The 27712-nt window shown below is 38.0% G+C and overlaps 1 protein-coding gene across 2 annotated transcripts in view; it reads left to right on the forward strand.

Annotated features, from left to right (window-relative positions):
• The window catches only part of FNIP1 (folliculin interacting protein 1), an 88679-nt gene extending 64940 nt beyond the window's left edge, over nucleotides 1-23739 (forward strand). For both annotated transcript variants that reach the window (XM_049786710.1, XM_049786711.1), the window contains 7 exons: nucleotides 4386-4532; nucleotides 5730-5899; nucleotides 9574-10984; nucleotides 12539-12707; nucleotides 19944-20141; nucleotides 21477-21592; nucleotides 22183-23739. In XM_049786710.1, the coding sequence (XP_049642667.1) occupies nucleotides 4386-4532; nucleotides 5730-5899; nucleotides 9574-10984; nucleotides 12539-12707; nucleotides 19944-20141; nucleotides 21477-21592; nucleotides 22183-22261 (2290 nt within the window). In that variant the 3' untranslated portion in view covers nucleotides 22262-23739. The remainder of the gene's footprint in view (nucleotides 1-4385; nucleotides 4533-5729; nucleotides 5900-9573; nucleotides 10985-12538; nucleotides 12708-19943; nucleotides 20142-21476; nucleotides 21593-22182) is intronic.
• The last annotated feature ends 3973 nt before the right edge of the window (nucleotides 23740-27712 follow it).

Here is a 27712-nt window from a genome sequence, read left to right on the forward strand (position 1 = left end):
AAGATTCCTCTAGGGCAGGGCCACAAAATGTTGTATGGAGGGCTGTGAGTTTGAGACCCCTGCACCACAGAGACTGGCACACATCACAAAGAACAAGAGCAATCAGTGCTGGAGGGGATGTGGTGAGAAAGGAACTCTCATTCACTGCTGGTGGGAATCCCATCTTGTCCAGCCTTTATGAAAAACAATATGGAGATTCTTCAAAAAACTGTTTGTTTTTTTGGCCATACTGGTGCCACTCAGAGGTTACTCCTAGCTCTGTGCTTAGAAATCCTCCTGGCAGGCTCTGGGGACCATACGGGATGCTAAGGATCGAACTGTGTGCGAGGGAAATGCTCTACCCACTGTGCTAATTGTCTTATCAGAAAATATGATCATTGTTTAAGTTAATAGGGCCAGGAGTGATGCTTTGCATGCAGGAACCATGAGTTTCAATCCCTAGTAATATGTATTTCTTTAAGTACTGCTGGCAACAGCCCCTGAGTACCATGCTGGAGTAATAGGTTTGAGCTTCTCATAAAAATGGAAGAAACAAAAGAAGTCATACCAAAAGATCTAATAAAGGGAAATCTACCGAACATTCCTCTCCCAATTGTCATTCTTAGTTCCCAAGAACATTCTCTTAACTCTTAAAGTTTGCTTCTACTTTGTTTAACGCTTGATTTGTTTTTATTATTTTTTGTTTATTTAGTATGGACAGTGTAGCAAAACGAGAGAGAGGAAGAGAGAGAACTTTGCCTTTTAAAGCTTGTCTGAAGTTTGCGGTGTGTGTGTTGTGGGTGGGGTGGGGTGGGGTGGGGGAGGTGGGATGGGGAGCATTGGGGGAGACTAAAAAAATTGAGATCACAAGTGAGAGAGCCTGGTATGGAGGGGTGTTGGAATTCCAAGCTGAACTGCTACATGGGGGGCAGGAGGGAGAGAGAGAGAGAGTGAATGAGAGGGAGGAAGGAAAGCCAGAGGGGGAGGGGAGAGAACAAGAGCACAAAAGCTCAAAAGCTAAGCAAGGTGCATCTGGCTGGATGCTGCTATGCTAGGCTGGACTGGATCCCCCAGCTCTCAGGCTCTCATCTCACCTCGTGGTATCTTCCTGATTGTCAGGCTTCTCCTTTTATACTTGGTCAGTTGACAGTTATAGGGGCACACTTCCCAGTCCATTGCCAGTTATGGGGGGGGGGGCGTGTCATCACTCAATAAAGATACAGTAACAATATCCTTTTGTGTTTGATAAAATAACTAAATAATATAAATATATGAAAATAACAGTGTTGTCCAGGTAAGTCTGACCTGGAGAATTATCTTTAAATACTGTTCTATATTAGTTCTACATTAGTCCAATCTAGAATGTTATCTTAGCAATCAGTAGAGAGCAGTCAGGTGATGGTTTTCCGTGAGTCAGGCCAGGTGGTTGCAAATTGCATTTCAGCTTCTTTTGCAGTACACATTTGAAAGCTCCAGAGCCTAGAGGCTAAGTGTAGGGAAGAAATAAAACAAAGTGCACCTATTTTGGGGCCAGAGAGATAGCAAAGTGGTAGGACGTTTGCCTTGCACGCAGGTAAACGCAGATGGATGGTGGTTCGAATCCCGGCATCCCACATGGTCCCTCGAGCCTGCCAGGGGTGATTTCTGAGCGCAGAGCCAGGATAACCCCTGAGCGCTGCCGGGTTTGACCCAAAAGGCAAAAAAAAAAAAAAAAAAAAAGCCACGCCTGTTTTAAGAAAGCGAAAAACTGAACCTTTTAGTAATTGGGACTATGAAGTCTTCTAGCTGCATTTCTGCTGACGAGGGACACATATTGGGGTTGTCAGAGCTTTTCACTTTCCTGCTTCCCTCCCACCTTTTTTTTCCTTCCTTCCTTCCTTCCTTCCTTCCTTCCTTCCTTCCTTCCTTCCTTCCTTCCTTCCTTCCTTCCTTCCTTCCTTCCTTCCTTCCTTCCTTCCCTCCTTCTCTCCTTCCCTCCTTCTCTCCTTCCTTCCCTCCTCTCCTTCCTTCTCTCCTTCCCTCCTTCTCTCCTTCCTTCCTTCCTTCCTTCCTTCCTTCCTTCCTTCCTTCCTTCCTTCCTTCCTTCCTTCCTTCCTTCCTTCCTTCCTTCCTTCCTTCCTTCCTTCCCTCCCTCCCTCCCTCCCTCCCTCCCTCCCTCCTTTCTTCCTTTCTTCCTTCCTTCCTTCCTTCCCTCCCCCCTTCCCTCCCCCCTCCCTCCCTCCCTCCCTCCCTCCCTCCCTCCCTCCCTCCTTCCTTCCTTCCTTCCTTCCTTCCTTCCTTCCTTCCTTCCTTCCTTCCTTCCTTCCTTCCTTCCTTCCTTCCTTCCTTCCTTCCTTCCTTCCTTCCTTCCTTCCTGTGTCCCTCCCTCCCTCTTTGTTTATCGACTACATGCGGCAATGCTCTGGCGGCATTCCTGGCTATGCACTCAGAAATCGTTCCTGCCTCCAGGGACCATATGGGACTCTGGGGATTGAACCAAGGTCAATCCTGGATTGGCTGCGTGCAAAGCAAATGCCTTACTGCTGTGCTATTGCTCTGACCCCAGCTTTTTACTTTCTTTTTTTGGGTTCCGGGGGTCACACCCAGCAGTGCTCAGGGGTTACTCCTGGCTTTGAGCTCAGAAATTGCCCCTGGCAGGCTCAAGGGACCATATGGGATGTTGGGATTTGAACCACCATCTGTCTGCATGAGCAAGGCAAACGCCCTACAACTGTGCTATCTCTCAGGCATAACTTTTGACTTTCTATTTTCTACCTACAGGACAAATATTAAAATTATATCAAAATATCAAAATTTATCCTAGGCTATTCATATATAAACCCAAGTGAATCTTATATCTGCCATATTCTCAATTAGTTTCTCTCTACTTCATTGTTTTCTTTTAAAATACATAATCGTAGTGCATCTCATAAGCAAAAATATCTTCTATTTTCTATTATGCCGTTTAAAAATCTCTTTTGCTCATTTTTCTTCTTTCTCTTATTTTTTCTCATTTCTTTTTTCCACTTTTGCATTTTTTTCTTTCAACATTCATGCCTTTTCTCTCATCAGTTCTTTCTGTTCAATAAACCTTGTATTGATCAGCATTCTATTACTTTCTTCCATGCTTTTTGTCTGAAGTATGTTTTATTTGGGGGGGGGTAACACCTGGCGGAGCTCAGGGGTTACTCCTTGCTCTGTGCTCAGAAACCACTCCTGGCATACACAGGGTTTGGGTGCATATGGGATTCTGGGATTTGAAACACCATCCTTACTGGCCACCGTCCGTCCTGGACCGGCCATGTTTAAGGCAGATGCCCCACTGCTCTGCTATCTCTCTGGCCCCTGTTTTTTTCCATGAAATACTTTTTTGTATATTAGTATATTTGTGAGCATGTGTATATATGTGTTTCTCTACCTCTTTTCTTGGTAGCATTCTCTACATATCTGTATTTTCGTTTCCCATTTATAATTTTAATGCAAGGCATCAAAATACAATTTGGGAGTTTCTTATGATTAGATTTCTAACTAGAGATCTCCACTTTAGGCCATTCTTTTTAAATTATGACCCCTAAAGAACTGTTTTAGGGAGTGGGGCCAGCACCCAATAATGCATAGGGGTTAGTCCTGACTTTGCACTCATGAATCACTCCTATTGGCTCTGGGGACTATATGAGATGCCAGGGAGTGAAGCTGGTTTTGCCGCTTGCAAGGCTAATATCTTACCTATTATACCATTTCTCTGGCCGCAAGTAATTTGCTTTTCTGTGTTGTTGATTTTTATACAGTATATTAAAAACAGTTTGCGTGCGTGCATGCGTGCGTGCGCGCGCGCGTGTGTGTGTGTGTGTGTGTGTGTGTGTGTTGGGGGGAGGGCTCTCCTAAGTGGTGTTCAGGGTCCTATTCTTCAGTGATTCTTGCTCACTTGGATTGTTGATTCTATGAGGGATTTTGTGGATGTAAACTGCAAGGATTACCCAGGTACTGTGGATTACCCAGAGCACTGTGTGGAGGTGATCTGTGGCCTCCAGGTTGTACCTAGTAGTCCCCATGCTCAGGGGACCATGTGGTACCAAGCATCAAAATAGGGATTGGCCTCAAGCAAGACATCACCTTAGACCTTATCTATCCCTTTTACAATAAGTTTACGTTAATTAATATATTCCTTATATATGTAGGACTTTTGAAATTATGTGATTTTCTTTTCATTTTACACTTGACTGAAGCTTGAAGAAATTTATTTGTGGGTATATGTCATTGGGATCTGAGCTAGTATCACAAGTTAATACGTTTTGATATCATTTTATTAAGTTTATTTCCCAGTCTATTATGCTGGTGGTAAAGAAGGAACCAAAATAGTAATCTAAGTGTGAGAGGCTCTCGCCCTATTTGGAAATTTTAAATTCTGTGTATTTTTCTCCTTTTAGAACAACAATATGTAATCTCTATACAATGCCTCGAATTGGAGAGCCTGTCTGGCTTACAATGATGTCTGGGACTCCAGAAAAGAACCAGCTTTGTCATCGTTTCATGAAGGAGTTTACTTTTTTAATGGAAAATGCTTCTAAAAATCAGTATGGCTTACTCTTATCTAAGTTATCTTAGTATTTACTATAACTAGATATCTAGATCATAATGAATCTTGATTATAAGAATGAAAATTAGCTATTAATCTTTGGTATTTGTTCATATTACTATCATCAAAGATAAGCAGAAAATAATGGAAGGCCACTATTGAATGAAAAATTGTAGAAATATGTTTTCATGTTAAATTAAAATTCTTTTTAGGGGTGAGTTGAGTCGCACCCAGTGGCATTCAAGGGTTACTCCTGGCTCTGTTCTCAGAAATTGCTCCTGGCAGGCACGGGAACAATATGGGATGTTGGGATTCGAACCATTGTTTATCCTGGATCAGCTGCATGCATAGCAAACCCCCTACTGCTGTTCTATCTCTCTGAACCTAAATTAAAATCCTTGACCTAAGAAACTTCTCCAGGGCTTCCTGTTTTTTAAGAACTATATTCACATATTCAATAGTTTCATTTTGTAGAAAAGTAAATAAAGTGAAGTTCTAGGATTTCAATTACTTTTTGAAATTAGATGTCTTAAAATATTGTTGTCTTTTTTCAGGAGGGGAGGGCAGATTGTTTATTGTTCAAATGCAGCAGTCTTGTGGGCTTATTATTGGCTCTTTGCTCAGGGAATCACTCTTGCCAGGCTCAGACCATTTGGGAAGCTAGGAAAGGGATCAACCACAGGACAGCTGTGTGTGAGGCAAGTGCCTTATCCACTTTATTATAGCTTTGGCAATATTGTTGTCTTCTAACCATTACATTTTTAGCACCTATATATAAGTAATAAAGAGAATAAAAGTTTTTATTCTTTTGATAGTAGACAAATTTTATTTACTTAATAGTTGCTTTCCTTTTTTTCTAGTAAGCACTTCGGGAAGATATAGACCTCTGCAGGTTAATTAATAAACTCTTTATAAAACACTGAAGAAAATTCATAGTTTTTGAGAGTTTTGTTTTCTGATGATCGGAATAGCTCCTTGGGAATGCACTTTATTTTAAGGATTTTTCTAACTTTTCTTTAGTTGGAAACATTTAATGTTTATTTCTCTTATGGTGATAAGCCTGTCTTTTCTTTTTTTCTTTTTTCTTCTAACTTTTTATTCTGGAGAGTGTAGTTTTTTGCTTCACATTGCTTTTTTACCTCAGGTTTCATAATGTAGATTTGATTCATAATGTAGATTTTTATTTTGTTTTCAGATTCTTACCAGCACTTATTACTGCTGTTCTGACCAATCATCTTGCTTGGGTTCCAACTGTCATGCCAAATGGACAACCACCTATAAAAATATTTTTAGAAAAACATTCCTCTCAGAGTGTGGACATGTTGGCAAAGACTCATCCTTATAACCCACTTTGGGCACAATTGGGTATGTAGCTTGAACACCTGTACATATTATATATTGCATAAAACTATTGTATAACTAGTTATTTTATACCAGAAACAAAATTTTCTTAAGTGCACCTATTATACCTTTAAAGCACCTCTTTATTATTCTATCATGTTTACTACATTGTCCTCTATATCATGTCTGATACAGATAGAGAGAGCTGCTGCAGCAAGAATTGCAGGGTAATGATTGGTTTATTCAACATCAAGATCTCTGGAGTATTTTTATTAGTATCTTGCCTAGGAAGAATGAATCCATAAAGCTACCTATGTTAGGTAGAATAACTATAGTTAAATGAGAGGTTGTCACTAAGATTTTGTTCTACTTTTGTTTGTTGAGAAAGTTTTGAAGGTGTTTCCCTTACTGCTAGGTCCCACTAAGTAAATGGATGGCAGGAAGGATAGTTGAGTTTATTATATTCATTAGGAATGCTTTGTAACATAGTGCTAAAAGTATAAACAGTCAAGTCACATCTTATTTATGAAATAGGGAGTATAGTAGATAGCTCATAAAGTTATTAAAATTAAATGTAATAATGCATGTAAAGTGCTTTGAGCAGTCCCTGATATCTGGAGCTTCTCTTAATTCTCTTCATATTCTGTTGCTGTTAAGTAAGGGAGAAGAGGAATAAAATGAGCACCTGGCAGAAACACCCTAGATTTTGCTGGTGAGCAAACTTGTCAGGCAGTTTAGATTGTCCTATGGCTTATCACTTCATGCCACTGCCCTTCACTCCATATATCCTTTTTTTTTTCTTCCTTTATTTTTCTTCATCTTAGTTGAGGAATTACAGAAAACACATACGTTAAATATATATATTGGTATGCTTTCATATATCAAGATATATATTCTCAAACCACCACCATTGTCAAGATGGTGAACATACTGCTCACTTCCAAAAACTCAGAATTTTGTAATCCCTCTTGTTCCTACTTAGTTTCTCTGCTTCCCTTACAATCCCCTTTTGACCTTCCAGGTAAGTCACTAGTTTGTTTTCTGTCACTATAGATTAGTGTGTGTTTTCTAGATATGTATATAAATAGAATCATATAATCTGTAACATTTTTGATAGAGAGATACTAGGCTTTCATTCACTAATATTTTGATGTTTGCTCTGTTGTCTTTATCAATTCTTGTTAATTGCAGAGTTGTACATATATATATATATATATATATATATATATATATGTACAAATATATATATTTGTTTTTGGGACCATACCTGGTGACACTCAGAGGTTATTTCTGGCTATGAGCTCAGAAATCGCTCCTGGCTTAGGGAACCTTATGGGACGCCAAGGATCGAACTGAGGTCTGTCCTGGATCAGCTGCATGCAAGGCAAATGCCCTACCACTGCACTATCCCTCTGACCCCAGTTGTATAGATACTAACTTGATTTTTTTTCCACAGCAAAACGTTCAGTAGTTTAATTTGTGATTTCAGATATATTTTTTAAATGTTGCAGATGTTTATTGAGTTCATAATGTACACAGAAGGCCAGAACGATAGCATAGCAGTAGGGTGTTTGCCTTGTATGCGACCAGTCCGGTTCGATTCCCAGCATCCCATATGGTCCCCCGAGCCTGCCAGAAGTGATTTCTGAATGCAGAGCCAGGAGTAACCCCTGGGCGCAGCCTCGTGTGGCCCCAAAACAGAAACAAAAACAAAAACAAAAAAATGTACATAGTAGAAGTCTCTGAACAAAGAGCATTGTAGGAAATAAAAATGTATAGTTTTTCCTTACCCTTAAGAAGTTGATGATGTATTCATGTTGATAGTGAATATGTGGACAACAGTGATAATTTTGAGGTTAACAATGAGAAAAATGAAATCTAATGGGAGTTCAGTTGGGGAATCTTACCAAGAGAATGAATGGGTGGGAAACTTTGGTATCAGAGAGATTAAGGGAAATTGAGTCCCTTGCATAAATAAAGAGATGTAGATGTACATAAGGCATATTTATTGATTTAGTTTTAGTGGGTCAAATAAAGTGAAACTAGGGTGAATAAAGATGCAAAAAGTTAACTATAAAAAAGAGAAACCCTGAAAAGAAAAGTGGAATCAATCATGAAAGAATCATTTGCTATGCCAAAGCAATTTTTTATTATTATTATTTTTTTTTGATAAGTAATGGGATACTTGGGAGTTAGTTTTGAAACATTATCAGAGTCCATGACTTAGAAGAGAAAATTTACCATATCTCTGTAGCATATATTTATTTGCTATCTACTTGTCCTTCTATATGGCATAGGGTTTTAGTAAAGTAAAAATAATATTTGGGCTAGGAGGATAGACTTTATATTTTAAACCTTTTGTGGGCAGGTAAGAAGGGGGTTCTAGGGCCCATACCCCATGTTGCTCAAGGCTGCATTTGCCTCTACTCTCAGAGTGCTCAGAGACCATCCTGCAGTGTCAGAAATTGGACTTAGGTTGACTATGCAAGCAAGCACATTTCCAGTTCTAATAGCTCTGGCCCTGAAAGATAGCTTTATAGACTGGCAACCCAAGTTTGATCCCGAAGCACTTACTCTTTAAGGGAGTAATCCTTAAGCAATGCCAGATGTGTGTCTCCACATATATGGGGAAAAAGTTATATATATATGCATACTGCCAAATTTTCTTTCTTTTTTTTTTCAAATTTTCAAAAATTGAATTAAATTTAAATTAATGGAATTTTATGTTTTTTATTTTATATATCAGCTATTTCCTTGTGGTTTAATTAGAGCTATAGTGCATAGAAATGCTTGATCTTAGGTCAGCCTCTTCTGCCTTTTTTAATATAATGGCTGTTAATGTTTAATATGGATTTAAAAGTGAAAATGAAACACCTGGTAAATATGCTGTCTTTTCCTTTCTACTTGGAAAAAAAAATTCTTCATTCTTTCGGCTTTCTGATCTATTGTAATTACCTATTTCTTAGGTCAAAGGGCGAGGAACTTTTTCTCTGCCAAAGGCCACCTATATTTAGGGGACATCCAATATATGCAGAATTTGTCACAGGCAGCTGACAAGAAATACACTCGTTTTCTTTTCATGTTATGGACTTCATATGGCCTGTGGGCCAGATGCTTCCCACCCTTCCTCTAGAGACTAGTATGGGAAATGAGCATTTAAAAATAATGGGAGCTAATATGGAATCCTGGCTAGAGCAGTACAAAGTAAAATGATAGTTCAAGAATATAATTAAAATAAAAGACAGTTAAGTTTTAATATGGCTCTTCCAGCTCTGTTCCATTCTGCTTACTACTTTCTACCTCTCTTAGCCCCTAGCAGATACTCTTTAGTTTTTCTTCTCTGCAACAGATACAGCTTCCTTTTACACATCCTTTTATACATTTTAAACTTTTTTACTCAAGATGAAGTGTTTTGCTTTTTAGCTGGGTTCTGGCATGGAGAATATTCTTGGCAAATGCTTCTTTTAGAATTTTCTTTGCTTAAGGTTTTAGAACCACAGTAGCTTATTGAAGAAGTTAGGAAACCTCTCCATTCACCCGTCCTTTGGTTCAGAACATTTATTGTGTTCTACTCTGCCTACTAAAGAGCTACAAATACAACCTGAATAGCCTTCTTAAAATAAAGTAGGTTTCTGGTCATTGTAGTAGCCTGCTTAACTGCCTGAGAAAGTATATATTAACGTATTTCTCTATTGCAGGGGACTTGTATGGTGCTATTGGCTCTCCTGTACGGTTAGCAAGAACTGTGGTAGTTGGCAAACGACAAGACATGGTCCAGAGACTGCTGTATTTTCTTACTTACTTTATAAGGTGCTCTGAGCTTCAAGAAACACATCTTTTAGAAAATGGAGAAGACGAAGCCATTGTGATGCCAGGCACAGTAATTACTACCACGTTAGAGAAAGGTGAAATAGAAGAATCTGAATATGTGCTTATTACAATGCATAAAAACAAAAGCAGCTTGCTTTTTAAAGAATCAGAAGAAACAAGGACTCCTAATTGTAATTGTAAATATTGCAGTCATCCACTCCTTGGGCAAAATACAGAGAATGTTTCACAACACGAAAGAGATGTTCAAAACAGCACTAAGGAAATGCTAGGAATTTCAGATGAGTGCCGAATAATTTCTTCTTCTGACTGCCAAGAAGAAAATATTGCTGATATTAAACAATACAGAGATAAATTAAGAACTTGTGTTGACACCAAGGTGGAAACAGTTGTTTGCACAGGATCTGCTCCAGTAGGCAAGTGTGCGTTGTCAAAGTCACATACAGAGCCCTCAGAAGAAACATGGCAGAGTGAAGAGTTTCTGGATTCAGATAATCGCATAGGCAAAATATTGAGACCCACAGGAATGGTTGTGGAAAAAAAACCTCCAGATAAGCTTGTCACTGCCTTTTCTTGTGAGGCAGCCCAGACAAGGGTTACTTTCTTGATTGGGGATTCTATGTCTCCTGACTCAGATACTGAACTCCGTAGTCAGGAGGTGGTGGATCACATTGCCAGACATCACACCAAACCACTGAAGGAAGAAAGAGGGGCTACTGATCAGCTTCAAGAAATTGAACCGACAACTAAGGACCAATCTGGAGAGCCTATCATATCAAACATGGTTTCTGGAGAGCCCTCTGAACTCTCCTGTTGGAATCATTCAGACCCAGAAAGCATGAGTTTATTTGATGAATATTTTAATGATGATTCAATTGAAACCAGGACTATTGATGATATTTCAGTCAAGACAAATACAGACAGTAAAGGACATTGCTGTATTTTAGAGTTTTCAAAAAAATCATATATAACAAATAACAAACAGAACAATGAGTTTTGTAAATGCTTAGAAACAATTCACCAGGATTCATGTAAAGCCTGCTTTCCTCAGCAGGACAAAAGAGATACAGTCTCTATTCTTGTCCCCCATGGGGATAAAGAGAGTTCAGAGAAAAAAAATATTGTAATTGACTGGGACATTCCAAGAAATGAGAGTTCAGATAGTGCCCTAGGAGATAGTGAAAGTGAAGATACAGGCCATGATATGACTAGACAAATCAGCAGTTACTATGGAGGAGAGCAAGAGGACTGGACAGAAGAAGATGAGATACCTTTTCCAGGGTAAGAAGAACATTTAATTTATAATAGATCACCCTTATATATATAGTAAGGTATGCTTTTTGTTTAGCTGGTTCTTGAAGGTTGGTAGTAGCTTGTATGAAAAACTAAATAATTGTCCTAGAAAATTTTTCTTTCATTATCATATGTGTATATACATAATAAAAAATACACCAAAAGTTAAGTCCCCTGGGCACTGCAGAAAGGCTTTGCTAAGCATTCAGGGAATCTTATGCTGTTAATTCATTACGCTTGGGTAATTTTTAAGTCATTTAGCAGCAAATTATATGGCTCTAAAGAGAATCTGTTCTGAGCCTGATAATTGGGGAGAGGTCATCAACTGATATGTTTAGGAATAAATTTGGCATAGACTAAGTAAAACAATAACTGTCTCTCAGGTAAGTATGTGAGAGAAAGATTTATACTTGAAAAATCTTGTGAAATAAGCTTTGAATTTGAATTTGATTTTCAGTTTTGGATGTTGAATTTTGTGGCCTGGTTTTATTTTAAATGTATTATAAATATAAAAGCACTAATACAGTGCTTGACTTACACATGGCTGACTCAGGTTTTATCCCCGACATTCCATACTGTCCCCCAGCAGCCAGGAGTAAACCCTAAGTATCACCAGGTTTAGCCCAAAAACTAAAACAAAGAAACATAACAGATAAACTTGCTCAATTCTGTTATGAAAGTTTTATACTCATTTCACTAGACCCTCTATTTTGGATAGAAAGGTTATTTTATTGCCTTTTTATGTCCTTAAATCAGTTTTTATTTAAGAATGACTGTACAGGGGCTGGAGAGATAGCATGGAGGTAAGGCATTTGCCTTGCAAGCAGAAGGATGGTGGTTTGAATCCCGGCATCCCATATGGTCCCCTGAGCCTGCAGGGGGGGGGGGAGGGCGATTTCTGAGTGTAGAGCCAGGAGTAGCCCCTGAGCACTGCCGGGTGTGACCCAAAAAACAAATAAAAAGAAGGACTGTACTTAGCAATTAGTATAACAGGTAGGGCATTTGCCATGCATTCTACTGACCTGGACTTGATCCTATATGGTCCCTGAACCCTACCCTAGCAGGAGTGAGTGATCCCTGAGATGAGAGCCAGGAGTAAACCCTGAGTAGAGCTGGATGTGGCCAAAACAAAACATGACAAAGTCCCCTAGAAGAAACCCCTGAAGGGAGCCAACCTTATAAGGGAGTGAGGTCATTTGTATTTCTGTCTCAGGAGGGTCATTTTAGGCACATTTATTGAGGCCTGGCTTTATTGTTTTAGGCATTGAAAAGTTAAGTACAGAAGGTACTTGCCTTGCACACATCTGACACATTTGGTCCCTCCAGCACCACCAGAAGTACAGAGCCAGGAGTAAGCCCCTAAGCATTGCTTTGGGTCCTAGACTCTTCCCCCAATTCCACCCACTCCCCCAATTCCTAAAGGAATGACTTGCATTTTTTAGAAAATGATGATGCTGAGAGTATAAAATAAGTGAGCTCCAGATTAATTTTTATTGCTTAAATATGTTTATTATTAATTATTCTTTGGAAACTTTTTTCCAGGTCAAAATTAATTGAAGTGAGTGCTATTCAGCCCAACATTGCTAACTTTGGGAGGTCCTTATTGGGTAGCTACTGTTCATCTTATGTGCCAGACTTTGTTCTTCAAGGAGTTGGAAGTGATGAGAGGCTCCGTCAGTGTCTGGTATCAGATTTGTCTCATGCTGTGCAGGTGAGTGAACTTCACTAATCTTGAATTATTCTAGAACAAATAGATCTTTTTTAGAAATATTGTTCAGAAAACAAAACAAAAAGAAATATTGTTCAGAACAAACCTGTGTCAAAATATGGAAAACAAGGTGCTGGAGTGGTGGCGCAGTGGCATTTGCCTTGCATGCAGCTGATCTAGGATGGACCATGGTTCGACCCCCCTGTCTCCCATATGGTCCCCCAAGCCAGGAGCAATTTCTGAGCACATAGCCAGGAGTATCCCCTAAGTGTCACTGGGTATGGCCCAAAAACCAAAAACCAAAAAAAAAAAAAAAAAAAAGAAAAAAAAGAAAATGGAACTATATCTTTTTTTTATTAATAATTTTTATTTTGACCAAAGTGGATTACAAATCTTTCACAGTAGTTATTTTACGTACATAGTAACATTGAGTAAGAGGCATTCTCACCACCAATATTGTGAAACTATATTTTGATCTATTTCTCTTTAATACAATCATTACTGTCTAATCAATTTATTTGTGAATGTTTGTACTAATTACCATGAAATCAAGTATAAAATGTTAGAAATTCAGTTATATAGAAATATGAAACACAGAATTACTGTATACATTCATAGATGTCCATCACTGTGTTATTTAATGATATCAGAAATTGGAAGTGTTGGGGCCAGAGCAATAGACAGTGGGTAGGACATTTGCCTTGCACACATCTGACTCTGGTTCGATCCCTGATATCCCATATGCTCCCTGAGCCTGCCAAATGTAATTATTGAGTACAGAGCCAGGACTAACTCCTGGGCACAGCTGGACATGACCCAAAAGTAAAAAAAAAAAATCAAATATTCCAAGATTTTAAGTGTGAATGGAATGAGTATTTTTATTTTTGTTTTCTGTGGTTCTTTGTTAGTATTTAGAAGTAGAATTGCCTTTAAGACCCTGAATTAGATTTATTTTTAAACAATTTCTTCATTTGAGCACCATGGTAACACATATTTTCATAGTTAGGTTTCATTCATAAAATATACACCCGCCATCATGACTGCATATTTCCCACCACCAATGTCCACATATTTCTAATCCCTATCCCCTGCCTGCCTTTGAGACAGGCATTTTATTTCTCTCTCACTATCATTGTCATGGTAGTTGCTACTGTAGTTATTTCTCTAACTGTACTCACCACTCTTTGTGGTAAGCTTCATATTATTGTCTCTGGGTATTATCACCATACTGTCTTTTATTTTTTTGAAATCCCACAGATGAATGAGATGATTTTATTTCTGTCTCTCTTCTTCTGACTTATTTCACTCAGCATAATAGTCCCCATGTACATCCATATATAGACAAATTTCATGACTCCATTTCTCCTAACATAGGCGTAGTATTCCATTGTATAGCAAGAAACCACAGTTTCTTTAGTCACTCTTCTGTTGATAGGCATCTGGATTGTTTCCAGATTCTAGCTATTATAAATAGAGCTGCAATGAACATAGGCATACAGGGTTATTTTTGTATTGTGTTTTTGTGTTCCTAGGGCATATCTCTGTAAGTGGTATTGATGGATCATATGGAAACTCAATTTCCAGTTTCTTGAGGAATATCCATATTGTTTTCAGAAAGACTGGACTAGATAGCATTCCCACCAGCAGTGAATGAGAGTTCTTCCTCCCCAATCCACACCAGCTGTGGTTGCTCTTGTGTGCAAGGCAATTGTCTGCTTGCCAGGCAACTGTAAAGAGTTGTTTTTGTAACAGGATAGAGATACAGGACTATTTATTAAATAAGAGATTCTTGATGATTTGGATGTTTATATATTACAATTCTGCCGAATAGGAGTTACTCGGGGAATTGGAAATTATATCTTGAGATTCTGTTTGGAAAGTAAAAAGGTGGGTTTAATTGTTGATGAAATTGTTTTGTAGATTTAGAAGTGATTTTAAGAGAACATTTTGGTGTCACTGCTTCTCATACTTACATTTTCACATGAGTGCACACATGCTATTCATTTTGTGAGACTGACATCTGAAGTTTATAAGCTTAGAAAGGTCTATGTAGAAGACCCCATAAAAATCTCAGTTGAGAAAATGTAGCTATTGGGGAGAGGTTGTCTTTTCTAGAAGTTGATGGTGAAAGACATGGCTGAGTTGGTTAAACTGAAATTTCATCAAGTTAGAGCATTCCCCTAAGTATGTAACATTCTGCCTTGTAAAAAGAAGTAGTTGCAGAATGAATGACTTATCATGCCTCGACCTTTTTGGGAGAGAGCTATACCCTATAGTGCTAAATACTATTCTTGGCTTAGTACTCAGATGTCACTCCTGGCAGTGCTTGAGGAACCATATGGTTTGAACCCAGGCCTCCTGTTTGCAACTTATGTGCTCCACCCTATTGACTACCTTAATAGTCAAATAGATAAACATAAAAGTTACACCCTTTAAATATTTGGGCATTTTTTTTGTGTGTGGGCATACCTGGTGGTGCTCAGGGGTTACTCCTCTCTGTGTTCAGGAATCATTCCTGAAAGGCTGATGGGGAGGGACACCATATGGGGTGCTGGGGATCGAACCTAGGTTGCCTGCATGCAAGGCAAATGCCTTTTTCTCTGTGTTATTGCTCAAGCTCCTAAGGCACCATTTAAAAAAAAGGGGTATTTAGGGGCTGGAGAGATAGCACAATAGCAGTAGGGCGTTTGCCTTCCAAGCGGCTGACCCTAGGACCTCGGGTGGTTTGAATTCCTGCATTCCATATGATCCCTGTACCTGCCAGAAGTAATTTCTGAGCACAGACCTAGGAGTAACCCCTGAGTGCCTTTGGGTGTGGCCCAAAAGAACAGAAAAAAAAAGGGGGGTATTTAGGGTACTCATGGAAAAAGCCTTTACTATGTTTCCTTCCATCAGATATTTTTTTTTCTTTTCCTCACATCTCAATTAATCATTTTTCACAAATTTAGTCATGTTCACATTTTTTTCTCAGTAATCTTCATGGTAGTGCCTCTTCTAGAATTATTCATACCCTTTTACCATTTCTCTACTGCTAATTTTATCCATACTGTAATGTAGTCTCCTTGTGTTCTTTCTTTTTTGGTTTTTGAACCACACCCGGTCATGCTCAGAGGTTATTCCTGGCTATGCGCTCCTAGCTCAGGGGACCATATGGGATGCTGGGAATCGAACCGAGGTCCATCCACCAGTCAGCCCTACCGCTGTGCTATTGCTCCAGCCCCTCCTTGTGTCCTTTCTTCTGTGAAGTTGCAGTCACACTGAAATTATTGTTTCTCTCTGCTTCCCTGGCACTTGATTCCTGTATAATTTGTTATACCTGTCTTTCTATAGCCAATTATATTTTGATCTCCCTTACAGGAATGTGAACTTTGTTTCCTTTTTATCAGTCAGATTTTTATTTTAAAAGTTTGTTCTTGTGCTAGGGAGATAGCTCACAGGGTTACACTTTATATGCTGGAGCCTTGGGTTCAATCCGTTGTACCACATTGTCCTTCGAACATCTTTGGAAATAAACCCCAGGCAACACTGAGTATGGCCCCATAACAAAAAAAATTAAAGAGTTGTTTATTAAATGGGTAAAAGTATATTCTTTGGGTATGTCAAATTTGGTTTTAGGAATGTGTGTACATAATTAATATAGTAACAACAGTAAAATGCTTCAGGGGAAAAATAACTATTCGGTTCAAGTTCTGAAAATTAGTTTATGGTGGTAGTCTTAATTGCTTCTGTAGCATATGACCAGTGATCAAGAAATCGTTTTCTCAAATATAGAAAGATGTTGAAGTATTGAAAACTATAGGGCCGTTGCTCTTCTGTACTTGTCACTTTTGACTTTTTGTGTACAGAAAATGAGAAGTCAAGTTGTTTTTTTGGGTCTCTTGTTAGGTTTTATTTGGAGGGGCAGGGGTAAGGTACTGAGTACCCCATGGTACTCGGGTTACTCCTGGTTTTTTGCTCAGGAATCAATCCTGGCAGGCTTGTGGGGGGGGGGGTACCATATGAGATGGTGGGGACTGAATTAAGGTTACCCATGTGCAAAGCAAACACTCTCTAACCCTAATGGTGGTTTGTTTTTGTCCTTTAACATGGGACTTTCTTTTCAGAGTCCCAGGGACCACTTCTTCCAGTGGTTTTCAGAAAACAATTCATTTTTTGTGCCTAAAGGATATGGGGCTTTTTGGGCTCAACAAGTTCACCATAGCCACTTCAGTGGTGCTGAGGGCTTCCAGCATTACATTGGCAGTGCAAGGGGCTGCCAGGTCTATATCTAACCATACTTGTGGGGGATGGTGAGCATGTGTGCCAGGGAGTAAGCCAGAAAACTTATCTCTGGTCCTTTTGTTTTGTGGTCACTTCCAACAATGAACACTCTCAGCTTGGTACTAAGAAGTCATTCTTGATAGTACTTAGAATACCATGCAATGCTGGGTTCCTAACCTTAGCTTTTCACTTTCAAAGTATGCACACCAGTCTTTCCAGCAACTTTATATGAATTAAAAAATACTTTTATGTTTGTCTTAAATTTCTTGCTATAAAAGTGCCATTCAGGCATATTCTTATAAATATATACATTATATAATATTACACATTATATTTATAAGTATTATAATATAAATAGAATGTAATAATAAGGTATATGAATATAAAGGTATATAAAATCAAAAGTGGAGGCTTTCATATTCTTTTTTTTTTTTTTTTTTGGTTTTTGGGTCACACCAGCCAATGCTCGGGGGTTACTCCTGGCTCTATGCTCAGAAATTACTCCTCGCAGGCTTGGGGGACCATATAGGACGCCGGGATTCAAACCACTGTCCTTCTTCATGAAAGGCAAACGCCTTACCTTCATGTTATCTCTCCAGCCCCGGCTTTCATATTCTTAATAGTTCTTCACTACTGAGTATCTATGATTGAGTAATTTGAGGACTAGAGAGATAGTATAATGAGTAGGGTAGTTGTGTGTTTGTAGCCATTTCCATATTCCTTGAGCACAGCTGAGTACACGGTCTCTTGGCCAAAGTAAGTAAATAGAAATTATTTGAGGGCTGATGTTCAGTGTTAAACAACTGCAAGAAAGAAATAAAATATTTAATAAAGCATTCTTTTGGGGAGTAGGCAGTATTACTTTCTTGCAGTATTTTCATTTAGATACAGATCTGAATTTTTGGAAATGGAACAGTGTGTGTGTGTGTGTGTGTGTGTGTGTGTGTGTGTGTGTGTGTGTACCTGTTGCACAAACCAACTATAGTTTGTTTAACTTAACAAATACGATGAACTATTTTATTTGGATCACCTTACATAAAAGCACTGTATTCATTACCAGAACTTTATATTATATATATATATATATATTTCTGCACATATGGTGTGACTTTTCCAATTTATAATATAGTTCTGTATTTGTACCTACCTGTTTATTCATCTTTACAACTATTATATCCATAGTATTTTTGTCTTGGGAAAACAGGAAAAGCATAGCACATGGCAGCAAGTACTTTTTTGTTGTTGTTGTTATTTTTGGGCCACACCCGGTAATGCTCAGGGGTTACTCCTGGCTATGTGCTCAGAAGTTGCTCCTGGCTTGGGGGACCATATGGGACACCAGGGGATCGAACCGCGGTCCGTCCAAGGCTAGCGCAGGCAAGGCAGGCACCTTACCTTTAGCGCCACCGCCCGGCCCCAGCAAGTACCTTTATGAAATCAAGGGATAACCCCTGAGGTGGTTGAGAAAATTAATGATTTATAGGTTGGTATAGTTAACATTGAACCTCCTCATTTACATGTTCTGTACTATTTACTTTACAGAAATTATTAGCTTTCTCTTTTTGTTTTTGGGCCACATATGGCAGTGCTTCTGGCTCTGCACTTAGGTATTACTCTTGGCATGGCTCAGAGAACCATATTGGGATACACCTACTCAATGTACTATCTCTGGTTCCTATTTAGCTCTTTTAGAGCAAAAAGTATTTCTTTACTTGTTTGGTCACATAGTTGGCACTTAGTAAATTCATTGAATAAATCATTTAAAAAAAAAACTGGGACTGGAGCGATAGCACAGCAGGGAAGACACTTGCCTTGCACATGACAGATCTGAATTTTTAAGTTTTTTTTTTTTTTTTTTTTTTTTGGTTTTTGGGCCACACCCGTTTGACGCTCAGGGGTTACTCCTGGCTATGTGCTCAGAAATCGCCCCTGGCTTGGGGGGACCATATGGGACGCCAGGGGATCGAACCGCGGTCCTTCCTTGGCTAGCGCTTGCAAGGCAGACACCTTACCTCCAGCGCCACCTACCCAGCCCCGACAGATCTGAATTTGAACTCTATCACTCCTTATGGTCTCCAAAGTCTGCCAGGAGAGATTTCTGAGCATAGCCAGGAGCCTGAGCACTTCTGGGGTCAGGTATAGTGTCAGGGATTGAAATTGGGTCAATCTCTTTTAAGGCAAATACCTCAACTGTTGTAGTATATTTTTAACTTTATTGTAAGAGCAATAGTATGTGTAGTACATAACTGTGTTGATTTAACTATATTGTAAGGCTTTCAACCAATGTATGGTTATTAAGTTTTTTTTTTTTTTTTTTTTTTTTGGTTTTTGGGCCACACCCTGTGACGCTCAGGGGTTACTCCTGGCTATGCGCTCAGAAGTTGCTCCTGGCTTCTTAGGGGACCATATGGGACACCGGGGGATCGAACCGCGGTCCGTCCTAGGCTAGCGCAGGCAAGGCAGGCACCTTACCTCCAGCGCCACCGCCCGGCCCCTGAATGGTTATTAAGTTGTTTTTTTTTTTTTTTTTTTTTTTTTTTGGTTTTTGGGCCACACCCGGTAACGCTCAGGGGTTACTCCTGGCTATGCGCTCAGAAGTCGCTCCTGGCTTGGGGGACCATATGGGACGCCGGGGGATCGAACCGCGGTCCGTCTCCTAGGCTAGCGCAGGTAAGGCAGGCACCTTACCTCCAGCGCCACCGCCCGGCCCCGGTTATTAAGTTTTAAGAGAGTCAGAGGTTATGTATAAACTTTCAACTGTGCATAAGAATTTGGTGGACAGTCAGTGTCCCTAATTCCCCTGTATAAGAGTCAACAATATTTCACTTTTGACTGTCAAAAGATTCTTTGGTCCTAGCTATCTGGATTTTATTATTTTTATTCTGGTTTTTATTTTAGTGTATTTTTATTGCCTTATTTCATCAGCATTATTTTTGGAGATTTTATTTCCATAAAGTGAATTTCTGTTTTCTTCTTTAGCATCCAGTATTGGATGAACCAATAGCCGAAGCTGTCTGTATTATAGCAGATATGGATAAATGGACTGTTCAAGTGGCCAGTAGTCAGAGACGCATGACAGACAGCAAATTGGGAAAGGAAGTATTGGTTTCTAGTCTTGTTTCCAATCTGCTTCATTCGACTCTTCAGCTGTATAAACACAATTTATCTCCAAATTTTGTAAGTATATGTAAGGCTTGAATTATTTTGAGTAGTCTGAAAGGTGATTATAAACTAGTTAATATATGCTTACCTTAAATACTATTGTTAACATCATTATTTTTCCTAAAGTAAATATTATGAATTGAATGTTGTGTTCTTCTAAAATCAAATCAATTTTTATTGGAAAGGAATACTCTGAATTTTAGGGTGTGGCTGGGGTTTACTCTTGGCTCTTTGCTCAGGATTCACTTATGGCAATGCTCTGGATATCATATTCTGACAGGCATTAAACCTGATAGATTTCATGCAAGGGAAGTGCTCTACCCACTAGGCTATCTCTCTAGCCCCAAGATTAAGTTTTATTTGGCCTGAAAAGAGGTTTGGTTTTGGGAATTGTGTCACAGGGATCAAACTGAGTCAGCTGCCTGCAAGGCAATGCTTTAACTTCTGTACTGTTTCTCTGACCCAAGAATTTGATGATTTTGTATTTCACTAACGTGTGTTTTTTCCCCCAAACATACATAACATCAATTCACGTGAAAAATTACCTGTTTAAAAAAAAGAAAAATTACCTATTTTGTAAGTGGTTCAAATTATCAGTAAACAAAACAAAATATATATTTTAATAATGTTCAGCTTAGAAATCTCTCCTAGTAAGGGCTACAGAGAGAGCTTTGTGTAAGATACTAAAACCTTATACAGGAGACTAGAGTGATAATATAGTGGTTAGGGCATTTGCCTTGTGTATGATGTGGCCAGCCTGAATTTGATCCCCAGCACTTTATATGGTTCTCCTGAGAACCACCAGGAGTAGGTTCTGAATACTGCTAAATGTGACTGCAAAACAAAATAAATAAGTAAAAACATACGTAGTAGGATTCATCCTCTCCAGTGTTAATACACTTAAATATCCATTTATAAGGAGATCATATTTATCAAATTTAATGAAAATATTTTATCAAGTTTTAACAATATTTACACACATTTTAAAAATACTTAAGTCTCTTAAGTACACACTTGAAGTATTAAATGGTAAACTTTGTTATGTATAACTTGCCATATTTTATAGAACCAGAAACTTTGTAGAATTGAATCTTTGATATGAGCTAGAAAAAGGTTTAGACTCCTAGTAACCAGAAGTACATATTTTAGCATGTACTCCAAGTTGCTTGGGCGATAGCTCAAGTAGTTAAGTACCTTCTTAGCATTTCCATTGCCCCTATGAAAACTGTGCTCCAAATTTGAGTTGATGTTGGAATGGCTAAATGTAACTTGCCAAAACATAGTGCTTTGAATTTGTCATCGGCTTAGAATTGAAAATCATTTTCTGTTCTTGGTTCTCCCTAACTGCAGTGTGTAATGCATCTTGAAGATCGGTTACAGGAGCTGTATTTCAAGAGCAAAATGCTGTCTGAATATCTAAGGGGCCAGATGCGTGTTCATGTCAAGGAGCTGGGAGTGGTTCTTGGGTAAGTTCATTTCTAGCCTTGCACTGCTACAGGTAAAATGCCTATATACTTGAGTATAAGCCGACCCCCGCCACCCCCCCCCCCCCGATTTTACCCTAAAAACTGGGAAAACTTAGTGACTCGAGTATGAGCCAAGGTGGAAAATGCAGCAGGTAAAAACTTGTGGATTGGTGTACATGCACCGAATCAAATAACCTGTATGACATGAGTATAAGCTGAGTTCAGGTTTTTTTTGGGCACAAATTTTGTGCCGGAAAAACTCGGCCTATACTCGAATATATACGGTATATGACCTAGAATTGCTTCCTCTCCCCCCTTAAGAGTTATTTTCAATTTGAGGCTAAACATAGTTGGTTGCATTAACTCTGTTAACATTGCATTTTATAGACATTCTTTTAAAAAAAAGTATGTCTGATTCAGGTTTGTACTCTGAAAAATTACCAGATTTAATTAATTTCTCTTATCCTTTTCCTTAGGTCTGTGATAGCATAAGTTGACTGCTGAGTTACGATGACTTTAATAGGTAGCAGTCAGTTTAGGATGTAGCCCGCAGAGCACTCATTCTGAATTGAACTGTCATTTTATTTCAGGATTGAATCAAGTGACCTTCCTCTTCTGGCTGCTGTAGCAAGCACACACTCTCCATATGTTGCTCAGATACTCCTTTAATATGCCCAGGTGTTGTTAAAAAAGAACTTCAGTGGAATGGGCAAAAACCAAGGAGCCAGACATTATTTTCTCCATTAGACTTTCATCTGAATGCATTGCAGCCTAGGTATTCTGAACTCCAGTGTATATTTTGTGATTATTGGATAGTTGTTTTCATTTTCATTAGGTTTTTGAGAGATAAGATTTTCACCAAGTGAAAAATAAAAGCATAATTTTGGGAAAAGCATTTGAAAATGCCAAATGTAAATGATACAAAATAAATGTCATTGAGAATTGCTTGTGATCTCTATGATAATGTTGACAAAACTGATAAAATAGCAGCTAATGACTCATGATTAAATTGCTTGGAATTTTTTTTTATTTCTAGATTATGCATTCTATGAAACTGATTTTCAATTTTTCTGTTAAAATAGCTAATTTCTGGGTATTTCTCAAAAGTATTTAAAATAGCCTGTTATAATAAACTCAGAATAATGAGTATAAATGTGTGTTAATTTATCCACTCAAATGTACATATGTATCTATTTTTTAAAAAATGTAGAAAACAAGATTGGCAAATGGTACCTTTTAAAAAAATTACTAGTATTAATTGTATAGTTTTAAATTCTACTTTCTGGTGATATTTCTGTTTCACTCTAAGAAAAAAGAAAAGCCAATTTTTTTTTAATGGCTAAGTAAGGGCTGTAGATTCTCCAAATAAAAGTACTATTTTATACTGTTTGTTTAATTTATAAATACAATTGTAATACATGCTAATATTTACATGTTCACTAATAAATGAGAATTAGGGTTATAAATTGCACCAAAGCATTGGCAAAAATACAACTATTTTCTTTAAAAGTTCTCAGGTAATCAAGGCCCTATTTTTGGTACAAGTTCTTCTACAGTCACAGGAACTGAATATTACTTGTTTTGCTGCCTCATAATATTCACTTTATACAAATAGAACTCATTAACTCTTAAAATTATTCCTTTTCTCTAATAGCCCCTCTCTTCCAAAAGTTGTTCTAAAAGAGTACCACTTTTCAATTTGTTACTATTTTTTGTATAAAATGTAGAATGTTACTTGTAAGAAAGGCTAATATGGAACCAAACTCTTGTAAGTAATGTAAATAGATGGGTAGATACATTTTTCAATATGCTCTACTACCTCAGTTTACTTAATACTACATTATAGTTTGTTACTTAGCTGCTTGAGGTACTATTAATGCTAGAAGTGAAGTTTGTTTATGCTTTCATGGACTATTTTATTATAATTGATTACCTTTATAAATAAAATCACCTACTTATTCTGTTAGTAAAGATATTTACTGCATAATACATCTATTCTTGCTACTTAAATAATTTAGAAATATTTTGTGGTTTGTAAGTGTTTGACCTTCAATTTATAGCATTGGTTACATTTTTTCCCCTTAAGCATCTAGGAAATCTCCAAGTAGACCAAGAATAAATGTATGTTTTACTGAAAGGATCGGAAATTTAGTTGGCCCTTTTACATTATTTTTTCATTGTAGCTCAGTGATTTCTAGCAGGTATAAAAATGTCTATGTTTCTGTTTTATTTTTTATAATCAGTCACAATTCTAAATTATTATTCCTAATAATTGATCATGTAGGAAATTTGTTTCAGTAAATTGCCGACTCCTACTACTAAATTTTGCCTGAAGAAAGTAACTCACAATTTCTTTAGAATCATTAATCCTTAATAGGATTTCTGAGTTCTATAATTCCAAATCTTCCGTAATTTCTTTAGTCATTATCATAATCATTCTTTTCTTACACAATGCCCAAGAAATGAGCTTTTACTTCTTTAAAGTATGGTCATTATGATGAATGTGAAGAATTGGCCTCTGAAATAATTTTTTCAACCTTTTAAGGTACAGATAAATAAATGCTACATATTTTTTAAAACCTGTTTGTTGTAATAAGAAACTAAAAAGGGATCTTTTACATTATAGATTTAGAGCTAATTTTTCCTTGTGTACAAATTAATTGGTTTGGTTTTAAATATTTCTCACTCTATTAATGTCTTAACTTTGAGTTTGAAAATATTAAGTGCAATAAACATACTAGTACAGACTTCATTTTGTTGCAGTTGGCATATACACTGGGAATGATCACTTTTTTAAAAAAGATTTTACACAATTGGTAGATGTCTTAGTATGTTCTGCTTTCTCTAAGTTATTTAGATGGTAGGATATATAAAATGTACATACTTTTTCTGTGTTCTGTATACATTTCTCAAATGTACACTTGTATTATAACCTCCCACTTCAAGGGAGAAATTTGTGCAATAAACATGTATGTTAATTTGATACTGATATTGGTCTTTCTTTCATCTGTTTTTATGATATCAGTAATGATATGGAATCTGTTGTCAGTCTATCTTAAGTTTTCCCCCATGATGTTTTTCTCTACTCCTAAATTTCTGCAATGTAATAAATTATACTTTATGAGGTTATTTTGATAATAATGAATATCAGGAATTTATCTCAATGGCAATTTTCAAAGCTTGATAATTTTGGACTGATACTATTGCTAAGTAGTCTTCCCTTTATATGTCTGTGTGAGGAGAATTTAACATGCGCTATGAATGAAAATACAGTGATAAAAATATAGATATAGCTGTAATATTTATATATATTCTGATTTATATATGTGCCTGATCTATTTATATAACAGCCAAAAAATTTCTTTTAAGTGGTTTTATGAAAACAAATTGACATGCAGTTAAAATTTAGAAGAGGGCTGAAGAAATAACACAGGTTAAGAAACTTGCCTTACATGTGACTCACCCAGGTTATTTTTGGCACAATATAATTCTCCAAACATGCTGGGTATAAATCAAAAACCCCACCCCCCCAAAGAAAGCATATTGTATCCTAAACAAATTATAGTTACTTTATAATTAGTAAAGCAAAATAAACAAAAAAACGAGCCAGTTGGTCTGGATTCTAATTGTGATTTTGCATGTGACTCTGAACCTGCCTTTCCTCTAACTGCATTATAGGGAAATCAGCTCTTTCATCAGTCCCCAATGCCTGTTCTGCAGAAGAGATCAACCCTGATAAACTTGCACATTGCTTGTGTATGAAATTTGCATAACTACATGATTTTTAGTTATCAGCAAAATAGAAGTGGACACAAAGTCAGGAAGATTCAGGCTGTGTTTATTGCTTAGTAAGTTTTCACAAGGGATATGAGTGGCTCCCAGAGCAAAGGCCTGGTAAAATTTTTCAAGGGGTAGAGGTGTGAAAGAAATAATGTTTAAACATGTCTGGGGTCACATGGGGCCACATGGCTTTGGGTATGAAGACACTAGAAAATTCTTCTTTGGGGCTAGAGTGATAGAGCCAGGTAAGGTGTTTGCCTTGCACATGGCTAACCCAGGTTTGATCCCTGGCATCCTCTATGGTCCCCTGAGCACTGTCAGGTGTGACCCCCAAAAAACAAAAACAAAAAACCCAAACTCAAGAGAAAAAAAAAAGACAACCACCCCAGAATGGAAGATATAAAAAAATTTTTTTAAATGCTTCTTTGTGGAAGTATTTAATTTAGACCCCTGGCTATGATTTTTAATATTCAGATGAATAATGGTTACATTAGGGCATAAGCTGATTCAATATAGTTTCTTCTGCTGAGTTTAACATTCTTCAGAATTCCTGTAATATGCTGTTCAAGTATATGTTACATGCAGTGACTCCTCCTTTAGGGAAGTTAGGTCTGTCACATTATGCGTACAAAATGTCCCTAGAAATTGTACACTACTTACTCTTAAAAGGGGCACAGATCTCTGCTGAAGCTTTTTCTGGAGTTAGAAACTTGCAAACTATTCTAAAGACCTTTATGAAACTAGGGATGTGTCATAGTCATTGAGCACAAGCCTTATACGTGTTCAGTACTGCAAAATAACAATCCTTGGCACCAGATTTTCTTTCTGTGGGATGGACTGGAATCCTATGTAATCAGTTTAACATAGAACTGTTGTAGCTTGGAAAAAAAGACTAAATTCATCAAGGTTGGCTAAGGATTAAAGTATAATGGTTCAAGGACCGGAAAGAACCAGGCTCTTGAGTGTCACACAGATTTGACTTGCTCTTTTTTTTTTTTTTTGGTTTTTGGGCCACACCCTGTGACGCTCAGGGGTTACTCCTGGCTTCTTGGGGGACCATATGGGACGCCGGGGGATCGAACCGAGGTCCGTCCTAGGCTAGCGCAGGCAAGGCAGGCACCTTACCTCCAGCGCCACCGCCCGGCCCCTTGACTTGCTCTTAAAGAGAAGAGGCTGAAGAAATTACCGTGGCCATAGAATGTAGGCATTCAGTCTCTGTTGACTTCTTTTATACTTGCTTTAATCTCACCAGTGGTATTTATTCTAAGACAATAAGATATTCTTAAATTCCCTTCATTCTGCTGGGAAATACTTTGGTGTATAAAACACATTTGTGTTCCTGACTTTTTTTTTTTTTTTTTTTTTGGTTTTTGGTTCACACCCGGCAGCGCTCAGGGTATTTACTCCTGGCTCCATGCTCAGAAATCGCTCCTGGCAGGCTGGGGGGGGGGGCGGGGGGGGGGGGGAGACCATATGGGACGCCGGGATTCGAACCAATGACCTTCTGCATGAAAGGCAAAAGCCTTACCTCCATGCTATCTCTCCGGCCCCGTTCCTGACATTATTAATGAAGAAAATTGATATTTAAAAATCTGTCCAATATTTCCAACTACACCCGGCAGTGCTCAGGGTTTACTCCTGGCTCCACGCTCAGAAATCGCTCCTGGCAGGCTGGGGGGTGGGGGGGAACGGACCATATGGGACGCCAGGATTCGAACCAATGACCTGCATGAAAGGCAAACGCCTTACCTCCATGCTATCTCTCCGGCCCCGTTCCTGACATTATTAATGAAGAAAATTGATATTTAAAAATCTATCCAATATTTCCAACTTGAATTTCTGTTTTCAAGAAACCCATTCCCAGAGGTAAAGTAACAAATAATAGTAATTTGGATGTGTAGATAGTGCTATTTATGTTATTTTCTGTATTTAAAGAATTGCAAAGAAATCACTTCTCTAGCTCAGAAATTCAAAGTTTACCATGTCATTTATTTTTTATATTTTTAAGACCATAATTACAAACATATTTGTAGTTGGGTTTCAGTTATAAAAAAGAATACCCCCATTCACCAGTGCGACCTTCCCATCACCAATACCCCCATTTCCCTCCTCCCCCGCCCACTTCCTGTATTTCAGACAGGTAATCTATTTGACTCACTATCATGGTCATGATAGTTGACGGTGTATTTATTTCTACTCTCACCATTCTTTGTGATAAGCTTCATATCATGAGCCAGTCCTATCTCTCATCTCTATTGTCTCTGGGTATTATTACTATACTGTCCTTAATTTTTCTTAAATCCCACAGATGAATGAGACTATTCTGTGTCTCTCTCTGAC

Source organism: Suncus etruscus, chromosome 14 (genome assembly GCF_024139225.1).
Source record: "Suncus etruscus isolate mSunEtr1 chromosome 14, mSunEtr1.pri.cur, whole genome shotgun sequence".
In the NCBI taxonomy this organism is placed as follows: Eukaryota; Metazoa; Chordata; class Mammalia; order Eulipotyphla; family Soricidae; genus Suncus; species Suncus etruscus.